Source organism: Phymastichus coffea, unplaced genomic scaffold (genome assembly GCF_024137745.1).
Source record: "Phymastichus coffea isolate CEN01 unplaced genomic scaffold, Cenicafe_Pcof_1.1 PCOF00128, whole genome shotgun sequence".
Classification (NCBI taxonomy): Eukaryota; Metazoa; Arthropoda; class Insecta; order Hymenoptera; family Eulophidae; genus Phymastichus; species Phymastichus coffea.
Window position 1 is genome coordinate 124572 of NW_026706939.1, and position 15640 is coordinate 140211.

Below are 15640 nucleotides of genomic sequence, written 5' to 3' on the forward strand. Positions count from 1 at the left end.
CATGTTAAAATGTTTACAAAATTTGAGCTCTTAAGCTTCGCTAAAAATATTGAAGTAAATTCTTATATTATTACAAAAGCATTAATTTTGTCTGTACATGAAAATTCCAAGTGATCAGTAAAATTTCAAAAGCATTAATTTAGTTTTTGCATGAAATTTTAAAGTGATCAGCAAATCTTTTACAGGGTTCGATTTCATTTGCTATATGTATAAATGCCGAATGTGAGACGTGAAATATTTTATTTTAGTACAGAAGCGTATTTCTCTATAGCTTTCGACGACAGATAAGAACTTGTTGTAAAGATTAATCGTACATTAAGGTCTGGGTAAAAAGATAATATTAAATAAACAGCACTTATAGCCGACTGGCACTCAACAGCTCGTGCTCGTCTCTCGTCCAATTGCATAACGAGCTACTATAAGCGCGCGAAAAGCTTGGTTTTGACAATTCGGTTGAGATGAACGTACAATGTTGAGACAGGCGTGAACTTAGCCGAGCCGTGAGCGGACAGGCGGCAATCTTCATAAATCGCAGCCTCGAACAGAACAAAAAGGCGCCACAAGCCTCCTTCGAAAGAGCGAGAAGAACCGAGAGAAGTCAACTCCCACAATGGTCCCCACTTCGTGGCGAGTGAGCGCGGCCGAGAGCAGAGAGAAATGAAGCTTCGGTCGCCGCGATCTTATTCAGTTTATAAAGCTGGCGTATAATCGGCGAGTCCCGCTGGCCGCTGTTCCGCAGGCACGCGTGCAGCCGCGCGATCCGTCGGAGCCAAAGTCCTGAATGAACGGCCGGCGCGAGCACGTGGCCGCGTTCCGCTATATACGCGCGCGTAACTCCACGCCGCGGACATCCCCGACCGCCGGACGCCGATCTGAAATATCGACAGCAGCTCGCCACTCTCGTGCCAAATCGACGGGAAAGGGGAAAATCGGAAAGCGTTCGACGGATGACTGGGTTTCCCGGTAAGCAGCAGCGCCGGCCTGGCACATGTACGTGAATCATCCTCCCGCGCCGAAAGGCGCTGCCGCCACCGCCGCCGCCGCCGCCGCCGCCGCCGTTGCCACCACCGCCGCTCGCTCTCCTGTCGACTTCCGACTCATCGGTCCACCAGTGCAGCCCGTCGTTCGCGAGTACTATAACGATCACCATGTCGTTAGCCGGACGTGCAGCAGTCCCGACTTTGATCGGCTTTCCAATTTCGCCAGTCCGCCAAGCTATCGTTGCCTGGTAAAGTCGCAATACAGCAGTGCAGTGCTTTTCTCTATTTCCTAAAGATCATCGCAGTGTTTGGCCGACAGCTTTGTTCCATTTGTTTGTTTTCTTTGGTTTTTTCGGTAATGCCTGTCGCTCGCGATAACTTCTTTAAAGTGTAAAACTCAGTAGTGTTTCCAAAACTCAGGTTTCTTTAACAGGCAGCAAAGTGTGCGTAATGAGCATATTAATATACATGAGTTTGTTAACATTATTAATATTAAAAGAAACATAATTTGAACACGTACAAAGGAACTCCTATTGCTTAGTAATATGTAATTTATCTGAATAAGGGTTTAGCAATCGTGATTTCGTTATCATCAACAAATCAAACTTTTATATGCTACGATAAGAGTCAGTATCTTTGAAAATACTAGCAAATAACACCATTCCACTGCCATAATTAACTATTCAAAAGTAGTTTAAAGCGTGTATAATCTATTTAATTTAAATAATTTCATAGTTGATTTTGAGGCATTCAAACAACGTAGGCCTTGTCACACGAATGCATTTTGTTGTTAATTGACGAAAGTTGTAATAAAAAAAAAGTAGACGTTACGAGTCCGTGAGAAGCAAATGCCAAAGCGCACGATTAATAGATGCGTCCAAAAGACAGAGAAAAGCTGAACGAAATGCATGTATCGTATCAGGAAACCGGATCGAGTTGCACGTCGAGCTCGTCCGCGGATTCGTCGCCGTTGGTCGAGGCAGTGCTGGGCCTTGAGGAGCTGTACAGCAGCGAGAGCGACGAGCGCTCGCCAGCTCACTGCGGCAGTGGCGACGAGTGGCAGCCGTCGGCCTCGGGGCTCGAGGCCCAGCTGAGGATCAGCGCGCTGCAGCGACGGGACAGCGCCACCAGCAGCGAGGACAATGATTCCGGTTCGCTGGGAATGGCAAGCGGAAGGAACGTGGACGAGGGGCAGGCTGCCGGCGCCACCACCGCCTCCGACTCTAGGGTCGAACCGGTCATGGTGCCGTCGGGTGAGTTCAACTGCTTGCACTTGCGCGCTTTTTCAACTACTCGATCTCGCTGAGAGCTATCCACACTGCTTTCCGGATTTTTTTTTCCCCGGGGGACTGCACATGCCCAGATACGCGGCGGCATTTGGCGAGCAGAGCTTGTTTTAAGGGAGTTCTAGTTTCAAGTGACCAGCAGCCGCTTGCTTGTTTTATTTCTCAGGCACCTTGCGAGGGCAAGCGATATGTGTGCCTGTGAAAAAAAAAAGAACTTCCTGTTCGACGCTAAAGGGAATACGTACTGTGAAATGACAGGTGTTTCATCATTTACTATTTGCTGTATGCCATTCACGACCACTTTTTTGCAATATAATTGTTCAGATGTAAAATGAGCACTTCATCATTATGAGTATTAAATACAATGCAACTTATCAAAAAAACAAAAATCAAAAATGCTCGTTTAGTTCTTGTGTACGGCATTCTAAATTTCAATGAGATGCTTAACGTGATCTTTTTGGCATTATATAGCATCCCCTGATGCCATCGCTTACTTTTCAACAAAATTTTTGTAATCTCATAGTAAATTTTATTCAATTTGACCGGTGTTATTTGTAATTCTATGATTATGAAACGTTAAAAAAGTGAAATTCGTTATCGCGTATGTTTAAAAATTTGTATTTATATACCAATGACGAATTCTAAATATTTTGGACATAACCTTAGGAAAAAATTAACATTCTAGGATTCTTTTGGAGCTTCTGGTTAGGAACCTGAGGTGTAAATGAAAATTCAAAATTACTATAATAATTTGATAAAAAATGAAAACTCTAAATCTATCTCAAAAATTAATAACACAAAGGGTCATTATCATTTTCTTTCTTGTACATACATTTTTGTCAGTGCTAAAACGTAAATTGATATCGCAAAATTAATCACGAAGAATTTGTATCTCAATATTGAAAAAAAATTACAAGTAGCTCTTATTAAAATTATAAGAAGACGGAAATAATCGAATTATTAAAAACTAAGAAAAACGTCCGTTTTATTTTGCCATTAAAAATTGGTCTTTGGCATCCGGCTCATTCGCAATAATTGCCCGAATTTTTCTGTTAAATCAATTTGTTTACAGCACGACTGTTTTGAAATTATATTCGCAACATATCTAATGATCTTTAACGTATGGCATTTATTCGAAGGAACTATTATGAGTCTAAAATTAAAATTGATTGCAAGCTTCTAATTTTAACGCGCCGATGAATGAATGAAACATGCTCAAACGGTTTCTGCGTTGCTTTGATTCATCGTTACGTGTTTTTTCTCTACGCGTTCGTGTTTCCATACTCGAGTAAATTTTACGACATTAGCTGTCAACCGAAAGCATGCGATAGATACATCGTTTTAATAAATGTTCCTATGCTGGTGTATCTAAGCATGTCATTTAACCGCAAAGAGAAAGTAAAGATAGACGTGGCAACGCAAATTGTACATTGCCGTGGCTCCGAGTCAACCCGGCGAGAAGAGAGGAGCGCAAAAGATCATCCACCAAATTGTATAACTTCCCTCGTTCACAGATCCACTGGAATGGAATGCGAGTCACGTGGTTTCGTGGCTCGGGTGGTGCGCGAGGGCGTTCTCGCTACGACCGGCACCGGACCCTCGGGCACTGACCGGATGCTCGGGGCGGGATATCCTCGGCTGGACTTTGGACGAGTGGCGGGAAAAGTTGTCCGACTCGGGTCGGGTTCTCGCGCGGCACCTCGGCTACCTCAGGCTGCAGGCCAGCGGACGCAGCACCGAGGCCCTGCTGCAAGAAGAAAAGTCTGCCGGTGAGTCATACAACAGGCACCAGCAGCAGCTGTTATGCGCTCTGCTTCTACCTCTTCTTCTTCTTCTTCTTCTTCTTCTTCTTCTTCTTCTTTCCCTTTTTGTTGTGCAAGCGCTCCTTTTGCATTCTTGATGCGCTTCGCACGCTGCCCCCAACGAGACTGAGACCACATCAGGGGATACGTTTTAGCGGCAAGGCCTTTTTCATTTTTAACTTTTCTCAGGAGGATTGCCAGAGTTCGATTGAGCCATTATGGAAGTTTTTCGAGATCTCGATAATTTTTTTTTTCAAGATAAATCAATTAATTCTCGTTTGAAGTGATGTCGGACACGTTCTTCTGAACTTGAATGAATGTTTGGCTATAGTGCTTCTCTGTCGTGTGGAACTAAAAAGAAATTAATACTTATTCTTTCTTAACAACCGCTTTTTCGTTTAGTTCGAATAAATATATTTTTATTTCATAAAACACATATACTTAAATGAATTATTGTAAACTTAATCAAAACATTTTCGGTGAAAGAATTTCACTGAAAATGTAAGAAAATGATGAGAAATTGCTTAATGTGTAAATTTTATTTTTCTTAAAATTATATTCCAATAAGAAATCTCATTGAATATTAATAGATATTATCGAAATCAATAATCATTACTTTTCAAGTTAATTTTTGCTGATTACCTGCATAGCATAAGTATAGCAAATGTACATGTATGAATCAAACAAGGTCTCGTTCAATTTCGCTGGTTCTTTTTTAAAAACTGCACAAGATCATCTATCGATCGTTCCAAATAAGAATTTGTTATATTGTCAAAATTTTTGTAGCTCAAAAATATATATAAACAAACCATAAAAATACATTACTATACTAATTAAAGTATTTTTCAATAAAAGGCTCGATGTGATTCACCATGCATGAATAATAAATCGACGCGAGTATCGCTTTACCAAATCGAGTGCGAAACTATCTTTCTAATCAAATAAGATTTGTCGTTTTCTAGAAAACATAAATTTTAAGAATTTCCAATAAATTGTTCTAGCGCCCACGTCGCATTAGCATCTTTACAGGTATTTAAATTTCAGATTCTCCTCATCGCGAAGACCAAGATTATTATTATTATAATGTAAAAAGTGTTAAAAAGCAATAAATTGTTCGTTTCCAGACTCAATTCGCGCTAGACTGTCGACTTTTGTACAACATTCTCTCTCTTCTTTTTAACCAAAGTCCCGTTACGATAGTTGGCGCGCGCATCCGAATAAAAATCGCATCGAATGTGGCCTCGCTGCTGCATGTATGTCTGAGATTCTTAGAATCGATCGACGTACGAGGAAATTCCAGACAACTTTTATGCTAAGTTTAAGAGTTTTGTAGTCTATTTGTTTCGTTTAAAAAACTCGCTTGGAAAGATCTGCAAGCATATTGATTTGCGCGCCGGACGAACATTAAACTTTCAAAAGATATTTGACGTATTTCTGCGAAAGGATGATATGCCGTTCAAGACTTTTCTTAGATTTGGATTGCGCAATGAAACTTTCGGGACGTATTTTGCTGATCAGTGTTTTTTTTTGTCATGCATATGGCTTCTGTGTAATGTTATAAATCAGATGTCTTCACAGCCGTTATACAAGATCAATTAGCAAGAATACAGTCTCTTCGCCGAATCAAGAAGGACTTCCTCTAAAATATGCGTTTGATAACCACATCATTTTTCACTTGCGTTTATAACCATTGTCATTTTTTAATTAGATTGCAGCTTTAATTCTTCATAATTTTAGATACACCGAAGGTGTAATAGATATTCCTGCAATTTTTTACTTGATATAGTTACAAAATGATTATCTTTTGTAACTTCTTTAGCTCCGACAGGAAAATCTTTTTGTTGCAAAAATTCTTTTTTTATTAAAAGGATTTACTCAAAATAAAATTTTTTTTTTCAGTAATAAATGTCGATATATCCAATGCATTATTGTTATAACAGTTTGCAATGTTATTTCACATTGAATTAACTAATTAATGAAATGGTATTCGTAAAAGCAGTCTAAATATTACACGACCTATGAATTAATACTGTGAGAGACACTTAACAATTTTATACATGTATTCCTATCTGCAATATAAAACTTTAATCGTAAGCTAGAACAAGCATCGAGTATTAAGAAGCACGACTTTCAAAATAAAGAAAGGCCCGTAAAATCCTTAATCTCATAAATATTCATCGGCGCAAACAGTCGCGAAACAATAACACGGGGAAAAATTCAAATCGGAAACATAGTACACTAACCACCGCAAAAAAAATCACTCACACGTCTCTCACGATTTATACATGCACTGCACCATGCGAGTCTAGGCCTCCTGATAATCCAGTTTGTAAAACCAGAAGCCAAAATAGAAAAAGCCCTCATGGCAGGTACACACACGCGCACGCGCTCACGAGAGAGAGAGAGAGAGAGAGAGAGAGAGAGAGAAAGAGAGAGAAAGCGACACACGCCCGAAAAGAAGGTCGTCTAATGGGCTGAAGGGGGCTGACCGGAAGAGACTAACCGTTCCCCCGGGGGTCGACAATTTAAACACTCGCGCGCGCTTATACAGGGTCCGAATGCCGTCGCGCAGCTCCTCCAGTCGATGTCCATTATCGATAAGACTTGGTGAAAAGTAAATATTGCGCTGATAATGGCTAACACCTCCTTCCTTGGCCGACTCTCTGGAATCGTACGATAGATTTGGAAAGGAGATTAATTTGGAGCTTTCTGTCTCTCATTCTACGCTCGTAGTCTTTTTCACTTTTCACCACTTAAGTATACTTGTCAATTGGATTTTTTAAACATACAAAATAAATTGTTTTATTCTTTGCGTAATTTTTTGACATTCTTTTTTTTTTTTTAGTAAATTAAAAGTTCAGTCGTTTTTATTAGCAATTAATCATTCAAAATTATTTGTCATTGGTACTATTTATAAATGTACATAATATAAACGTATACCTTACCAATATAATATGAATTTGCTCAATCATATCAATAAGAAACATTAATGAAAATAATTGAGAGCTTGTTCGATGATTTCATTTTTAATACCATACAAAAGAATAAATTGAACAACCGTTATAATCTGAAAAATCGTTTAGCATTCAACTTGTTTTTCTCTTCACGTCAAGGCTGCGTTCCGCGAATGGTTACGTTATTTGCTGATGGTGGCTATCAATACGAAGAATCCTCATTTTTTCTCCAGCTGGTGACGTAAAATTGAAATTTACAGTTATGTATCGGCACTGCACTTCAATTATTCGACCACGTAGCAAATTTGCAACTAGCAATCGATAACAAAAAATAACTTATATCTACACTATAATATATTCGGGAAGGCGCAGACACAAGCATCAATCGAGTAGTAAACCGAGTCGCGCAGAAGACAATAAAAGTATACAGTAGTCTTCGCTTTCGTCGTTATCGCTTGAAGCCTTGTGCATATAAACGGGTAATCCAGAAAGGCTTCCTCCATAATACTTGGGCAACTTTTTCACCATAAAGTTAGAATTTCAGATTTATTGCTTTTCATAAGATCGCATCGTTCGCGTCCCGCAGTCGCATTCTTCAAACGCTACATATTTCATACATTCTTTTTATGAATCGATCATTTATTATAGCGATAATCAACTCTCGGAAATATGGAAAATTTGTACGATTTTGGCGTCTAACTTAATGTGGCGGATTTGAAAAGTCAATTGTTACGCGCATGTTTAACGTGGAAAAGACATTACGAAGGCTCTTAGAGCTAGTTACAAAATTAGCCGGGAAAACGTTTCAAAAGTCGGTTGTGCGTCAGGCATCATTATGCGCAACCCTATTCGGTTTCGCCTCACAAAAAGTTTACGGACGACCATCTGCAATTAATCACTACAGTGGACAATGTCCACGCGGAACACCCCAAGGGACAAAGAAAAAGGAATGGTCGCGTATACCTCGTCGAGTGGCGTTTCAAGCGTAAAATGTGCAATTTCCCACACAACGGGTCAAGGTGAGACCGGCTAAAGACAAAATTAATGGGAGCCCGAAAAATTGGCGAGTGTGCCCGTCGTATAGGCGAGCTCGGCGATCGAACATCGAAGGATCGAGCACGCATGGGCTTGAAATTCCGGAAAATCTAGGGCGAATGCGGCCCCGCGGGCAAACCTTTGCATCTCGCCTTCTTCGGCGCGTTCGGCGAGGCGCTGACCCTCTCGTTCGCGCGCGAGCACGCAGTCAAGCTCGAATGGCCAAATCAAGGTACATACGCGCCGGAACGGAGCGTGAGAGAAATTGAAAGAGACTCAAGTGCGACTTCGCAAAAGTTGATTGTCAGCGAGCTTCATGACAATGCAGATGTTTCCTCGAGGGAAAGAGTGTTTCGATCGAGGGAATTGCTTTGCCGGTCTGCGCGCAGGAAAGCGGCAGCAGGAAAATCCCATCGGAAAATCAACGGAAAAGTCTGCTAAAAAAAAGAAAAGAGAAAAAAGGAAACATCGGCGCGATAGCGAGTAATAGAAAGAAGAAAGCGCGCACGAAGTAGAGGGGGAGAGTCGGGCGGGAAGCTCGGCGGCGGCACCGGCACATAGCAGAGAATCGGTGCGCGTTGGCAAGTTAAGCCCTGGGAGATATATAGCGGACCGTTTGAATAAGACTTGGCCTATAGTGTAGCATATAGTGGTGGTGGATGCCCCCTCCTTTAGAGCCGTTTATTAAGCGAATCAGTGTTATCGCGGTGAGAGTCCTCATGAATAAGGCATCGAGAGTTCGCCCTTCCGCTGCTCGCTTTTCGCGAGACACGAACGGCCCAAAGCTCCCGTTCGCCGCGGGGCGCGGATATATTGTTTTCTTGATGAGCCGCCCTGTATATAGTACCTAGCCCCACTCCCCTCTACGCCCTCTTTCTCGCATTCTATCCGCCGTGCTGCTTGTGCTTCAATCGCGCAGGCATGCTCCTCCGATACATGCTTACATGGATATCGATTGCCGATCGATCAAACTCTTCGTGTGCTAAATCTCAGTGGACCAAGATTCGAGGATAGTTTTGCAGTGACTAGTAACATTTATCGAATTTCAACTCCTTTAGTTTTCACGCGAAAGACGCGCAGATCAACAATCTCGCAAAATTTATTTCAACAAATACCAATTCATGAATAACAAATGTCAAGATGTCAAAAAATACCGAACAGTTCCGTGACAAGGTGAATGAATGTTTAGTACAAAGTTTCCCATTGCATATGTAGTCCCAACCTGTGGGCAAGTCCCCCATTAAGGCAGCAGATACACATAGAACCGATAAAGCAACAGGATACTAGCTGCAGTAGAATCGCAGCACAGTGGCATTGTCCAGGGGCAAAAGACGTATGTGAAAACACGCGCGAGGGAAACAAGAAAAAGGTGGCAGGCAGCCCTTTTGGGCCACACAGTGGTGGCGACGACGACGCCGGCCGGCGGCTCGCGCGCGAGGGGTTGAAGAATGGGGCGCTACGCTAAAAGTATGTGTGTGTGTGTGAGAGAGAGAGAGAGAGAGAGAGAGAGAGGGAGGGAGGTGGCCGATAAGGTCTGAAATCACTCGGGGCTAAAGGTCGCTCAGTTACGTCCCGTCCACCAACTAGCTCCGCTTTGCCCGACTGTCTCTCTCGTGCACACCTCGCGATCGCAACTCACGTCGAACTCGCGCGACGCGTCTACCACCGCGCTCTTCGCGCATGCCGCGCTTTACTTCTTGGTGCCGTGACGTGCTTTTTCGCGACTTTATTATTTTATTTATTTTTTTTATTTATTTCATTTGATCTATTAATCATTTTTTAAGTTTGAATTTCTTATTTATTCGATTAAACTTTTTATTTCGTTTAAACGCTTTAATATCGAAGATAACCAATAATAAAATAAATGTCTTGATTTTATTTACTTAATTAATTTTTTCCCATTTTAAAAGATATTTTGTCTTATATTTTTACATGATTCGTATTTTTAATTGTTTTTTTTTAATTAAAATAATTGGAAAGTTTAACAAATTATAATTTGACTTAATAATTCATTATCTTTTAAATTGCAGAATATCATCGTGTCAACTGAATAAAATATTTATTAAAAATAACTAATAGAAACTTGAATCATATTAAGACAAATTAAAAACATTTAATTAAAAAAATATAAATCGTAAAAAGAAAAAATTAAAAATAATATACACTCCCACCAATGTGTAACGTGAAATAGTCATTTAAAACAATTACGTAAAATTTTTATTAATATTTTCGATAAAATGCATAAAATCCAACGCTCAGTGATATAATATGCTACACATAATACTTACTTTTAACTTTCGGCCTGATGGGCCTTATAACGTGAAGGACTAGTCCTTCAAGTAATCGAGTGATGTGGAGGATTCAGGCTCATTCACTACACCTACAACAGGATTCTCGGATACATCCTTCGGCGGCTGCGATTATTTACAACGGTACTCCGATACTTCTATGTAATGTAAAACATTTTTCCAAGTGCCTTTGCGTTAATTCCTACAACCTTTTTCATAACTAAAAAGGTGAACTCATTTAAAAATAAATATTTCAATTTATTTCAAAAGTTTAACCGTTATGTGATCAGCGGTACTTATATACACGTTTAAGTTTAAACTTAAGTACCAAATTGAGTTTGTTTCAATAATTAGTCGCTCTATTTGTTCAAAACCATTCAACAGTTTCAAGCACTTTTACTTAAGTCCAATAACCCAAGAGCACTCAATGATTTTAACGACCTTGCGACCCCCAATTTCAACTCGTGTCATGTTATGAAATATCTCGTGATGTATTCAATGAATATTCCCAGTGTGCGGAAGCTCTGATAGTTATAGAGCTTGACCTAAAATTCATTGTATTAACTTAAATAATGTTATAACAAGCCTGTCATACACCACGGCGCAATCTCGTAACAACGAAGGTTAGTAATTACAAGGTTTCGTAACCTGTGGAACTTTTCGATTCAATGAGTCACAGAACAGTTTGGAAATTCCTTTATAAAGTTGGCGATTAAAGATGCGGTTTATAGCAGTGAATGTGTAAACACTTTTAATCTCGTTTGAAGATATTTTGAATTGAGCAAGTCAACCCTTGAACAAATCATTCCTTGATTTAGATATTATTAAGATGTTTGAAAAGAACAGCGGGAAATTTATTCAGATTTGAGAGATATTTTTTTTTAACTACGATGCGAGTGAAAATACAAATAACAAAACCTGACTAAATCACATAACAAATTAGCAATAAAATATTGCGACAAGAGACATTCTGCAGATCAAATAACTGTTAGGACCGTACAGTCATCCATTGGAGTATAGTGATGCTGAAATATAAAGTTACAAAAAGGTTGAGATTGTTGAGACAATTGTACATTTGATACTTAACATTATTAAAATTGAAAATGTTTAGTACTTGTAATTAATTGATAAAAAATGAAATGTTTCCAGCAAATCTAAACTCTAAATCCAAAAAGATTTAAAAATTAATATACGGAGAATTTTTCACTAATAATCATTGGACGTATACATAACTGATAACTTATCGCTGTACTTCAGTCTGTACAAAAAAATTGTCCAAAAACAATTGTAAAACCTTTTTGTACGTACATCCACAGCTGTTAACAAGAGTGTGAGATGAAAGCATTTGCAAATGTCTAAAAAGAAGCAGCGTGAGGCGTTCCACAGTCATTATTCAGGCATGGCAGTGATGTCTGATTAAACGAATGAGTAAATTGAAAGACACTGAAAAATGCTGACTCCTTCACAAGAAAAACTGAAAAAAAGTGTCGACCGCAAGAGCGTATAACGAGCGTGTTGGAGGAAATCTGGCGAGCAACAGGAGGTTTACGTAAGCAATATAAAAATTAAAAGCAAGGCATTTGTCAAGAATAAAATCAATGGCAGCTGACTGGCAGTTAGAAAGCGCGAGCCGATAAGATCGCCTAAAAGCGAGAGGAGAAGAGGTGAAAGAGCGAGAGTGCTGAGATACCCCCCTCTTTGGCTGATTGTAGAGAGGTTCGGCCTCCTGCAGCGCACGTGCTCGCTGATTGGCGGGGCGTCACAGTCGGGGGCGGGCGCCGCTCCGGCCGGGGTCGGAGGCGGCCAGGTCCAGCTCTGGCAGTTCCTCCTGGAGCTGCTCGCCGATTCGTCCAACGCCTCGTGCATCGCGTGGGAGGGCTCCAACGGCGAGTTCAAGCTCACCGACCCGGACGAGGTCGCCAGGCGATGGGGCGAGCGCAAGAGCAAGCCTAACATGAACTACGACAAGCTCTCAAGGGCACTCAGGTAAATACGCCACTGCCAACTTCTCCGCGACTCGCCTCACGAGTCTCAGTCCAGCGAACGACGCGCTGCTTTCGTGATCGAAGCTCATTTCAATTCACCTGTCGTTCTACGCTCTTCTACGGCCATGCTAATCGTAAATGCAGTAAATATTTTAAATCTTCTCATAATACGCATCAGCGGAACACTTGTGGCCGAATTCCACTATTTAATAACGTCGGGAAAAATCAACATTCAATTACCGAGCTTCGAAGGCTACATACGTCACGTCTATTATTGTGCTTATTATTATTATTGACTTACAATTCTGTTGAGAATTTCATAAGATCCGATTGGAAAAATTAAATGAAAGTTTTGAAAAAAATTGATTAGTGAGGAGAGTAACACGAATAACGCTTTATTATTTTTGAGAATTACATCACTCTAATATTTTCAAACGCAACGGCTTGATATACAATGTATGATTTTCGAAACTATATATAAAATGATTGCAAGGTTTAGAGTAAAGTATACTTTCAATTTTAATACGAAACGAATGCTATGACGTAAAATCATTAATTCCTTACAACTTTCGGTTTCGGTGTTTTATATTTCATCGAACACAGTCATTGTGTAGCTTTCGCGCTCACTTCAATAAAAATTAATTGACCGCTGTCTATATAGTAAGCGTGGCTACAAGTAGCAATTAAGAAAGATGAGTATAAAAATTTGAAGCGCGAAATTTGTACGCGATGTTCGACAGGTACTACTACGACAAGAACATAATGACGAAAGTGCACGGCAAGCGCTACGCCTACAAGTTCGACTTCCACGGGTTGATGATGGCCTGCCAGGCGCAGGCTGGAGTCGGCCTCGACGGGAGCCCAGCCGGCAGGCCCGGCCCGATTACTAGCTACACGCCCCATCATCCAGCGCATCATGTTTACGGGCCCGCGGCGACGACCACGCATCAGCAGCAGGCACCACCGCCGCCTCCGCCTACGAATTACTGCTGGCCCTACCGATATTCACCGCCGACGTAATGTCGGCCGCCATTAGCTCCTCCATACTCTCCAACTTTACTTGCTTATTTTTTACTTTGGTTGAATATTTTAGTTGTCCTCTATCAACGCATGTTATGAAAATTATGTTCCAAGCCCAACCATCGATATCATGTCACGGCTCGTTTATTTGTTCCTAATTTTTACCAAGATTTTTTTTCTTAAAAACGCGGTACATTCAACGTCTGTCCAATGATCCAAAAGTACTAAAAACTATGAACTCCTGGAAAAATTATGCATCGAATTTCTTTTTCTACAATTAAGGTATAAAATGAATATTTTTTAAATATTTTTTCAATTTGTGCAGTCAAAATTGTATACTCTCAAGTCAGTTATTTTCAACTTATTTCAAGATTAATTTTTCATCAAAAAAAGACAATTTAAAAATTGTTTACAATAATCCGAAAATTTGTGCTTCGATCAAATTAATAATGAAACAGAATTATCTCCGAAACATTTTCAAATAAGACCACCTCCCTTTCAACTGATCAAGTCGTACCGGAAATATGTCCGAACATATATAAAACAAGCATGTCGAATATTCTGTTTGAAGTCGGCAAAAAAAGTACAAACTTTGTAGAATTTTATCCGCTTCGAGTGTCATTCTTCTTCATAAAATTTATCTTATATAAAATTTAAAAGTACTTTAATGGTTAACATAAATGAAATATGTTTAAGACAACATGTTTGAGCTTTGAACATTTTTTTCATATGCATACAGTTTGATATGAAGAAGAGTTTGGTTCGTTTAGAAATGTTATTAAGTCTAATGTTAATAAGTCTATTATGTTGAATAATATTGGGTTGATCGAGGTGAATTCGGATATATGTACTTCGCTGAGCAAGTCTCTAAAAAAGAAATTTTTTTAAAACGGTTTTGAGTTTTTCGTTCTTTAAAACCTTTCTAATAAAATTATTAAGTTTACTATAATAGTATATTTTCCACTATTGTTACAGTAATAAAAAGAGGGATTTTTTTAATTTACTAAAACTGATTTTCTTAGAAAAAATTGTAGATTTCTAGTTTAAATTATATTCTAATTTAAATTCAAATCTTCGTGTTGATCTTTGAGCAATAATTTTATAGTTAATTGATTACTCATGCAGCTCTATTTATAACAAGAAATAATTTTATCTATGTAATATTTTTTTTTGAAATTCCATATAATATTAAAATTTACAGTTTTTTAAAATCAATCTTAGTTGTCATCCATACTCACCTCGATCAACCCTATAGAATTACTAGTATCTCGATAATACTCTATAAGAAATCACGTTTAATTTGACGAATGAAGCTCAGTACGTTGCACTAGAGCATTCTTTAAACGTTGATGTAGCTTATATAGTTTAAAATTTAGTGAAAATAAAGAAGAACAATTATGATTTCACAGAAATTTAGATGTAAATATATTTCATATTAATTTTTATTTCTATTTTCTACGTGTGATCTATGGCTGATCTAAGCACGTTTTACTATTTAAAAAAATGTATGTTTTATCAGATAAAACATTGAATCAATAATGCTAAGTCATCATAGATGCTCAGTTTCATTCAAAAATAAAAAAATATTCACGTGTAAATAAATCTGTACACAGCGAAAATGTAAAATAAATGTTAATGACTCGTGTTTTTGGCAAAAACGATGAGCTGTAAAGTCAATTTCAGATTAACAATAATTCTTCACAATCTTGTATTGCCGTAAGAAATACAAAAAAATGACTATATTTTGTGTATGTGTCTTTATATCTCGTATAAATAAGTTTTACCTTTATTTCAGCGATTACTGTCAATGTGGGTTGTTATTTGAATATATTTTAACTTCGTAAATCTAGCATTATTTAAAAAAATTCTGTTCAGACATACGACCTTATATTTTCAAACGCAGTATAATTAAATTTGATAAAATAGACCATTCAAATCAAATCGTACATTCTTACGTATAATGCACCGAAATTCGATATAAAAATATAAATGTATTATGATGAATTAACATATATATTTCAAATGACAAGTATTTTCCTTATAGTTGATTCTAATGGCAAAATTGAATATAAAAAATTCGCTAGTAACATAATGTGTTTTAAAGACATAGTTCTCAACAATTCAGTCGACATGTAATTTTGATTGATAAAAACGAATGAAACTGAATATTAATTTAACTATTATTTGACAGAATATATTAGTTAAAACGACGATCAAAATTGAATTGATTTCAATATTTGACGTTTCTTGTAACGGAAAAAGAAATTTGTTTGCGTTTTGAGACCACTAA

General features: G+C 38.6%; 1 protein-coding gene across 1 annotated transcript; it reads left to right on the forward strand.

The window, feature by feature from the left end:
- Nucleotides 1-988: 988 nt before the first annotated feature.
- On the forward strand, nt 989-14186 carry LOC131671549 (DNA-binding protein D-ETS-6-like). Its single transcript, XM_058948049.1, has 5 exons — nt 989-1228; nt 1903-2233; nt 3781-4035; nt 12058-12331; nt 13071-14186. The coding sequence occupies exons 1-5, from the start codon at nt 989-991 to the stop codon at nt 13348-13350; spliced, it is 1380 nt and encodes a 459-aa protein (XP_058804032.1). The 3' UTR covers nt 13351-14186.
- Nucleotides 14187-15640: the final 1454 nt, after the last annotated feature.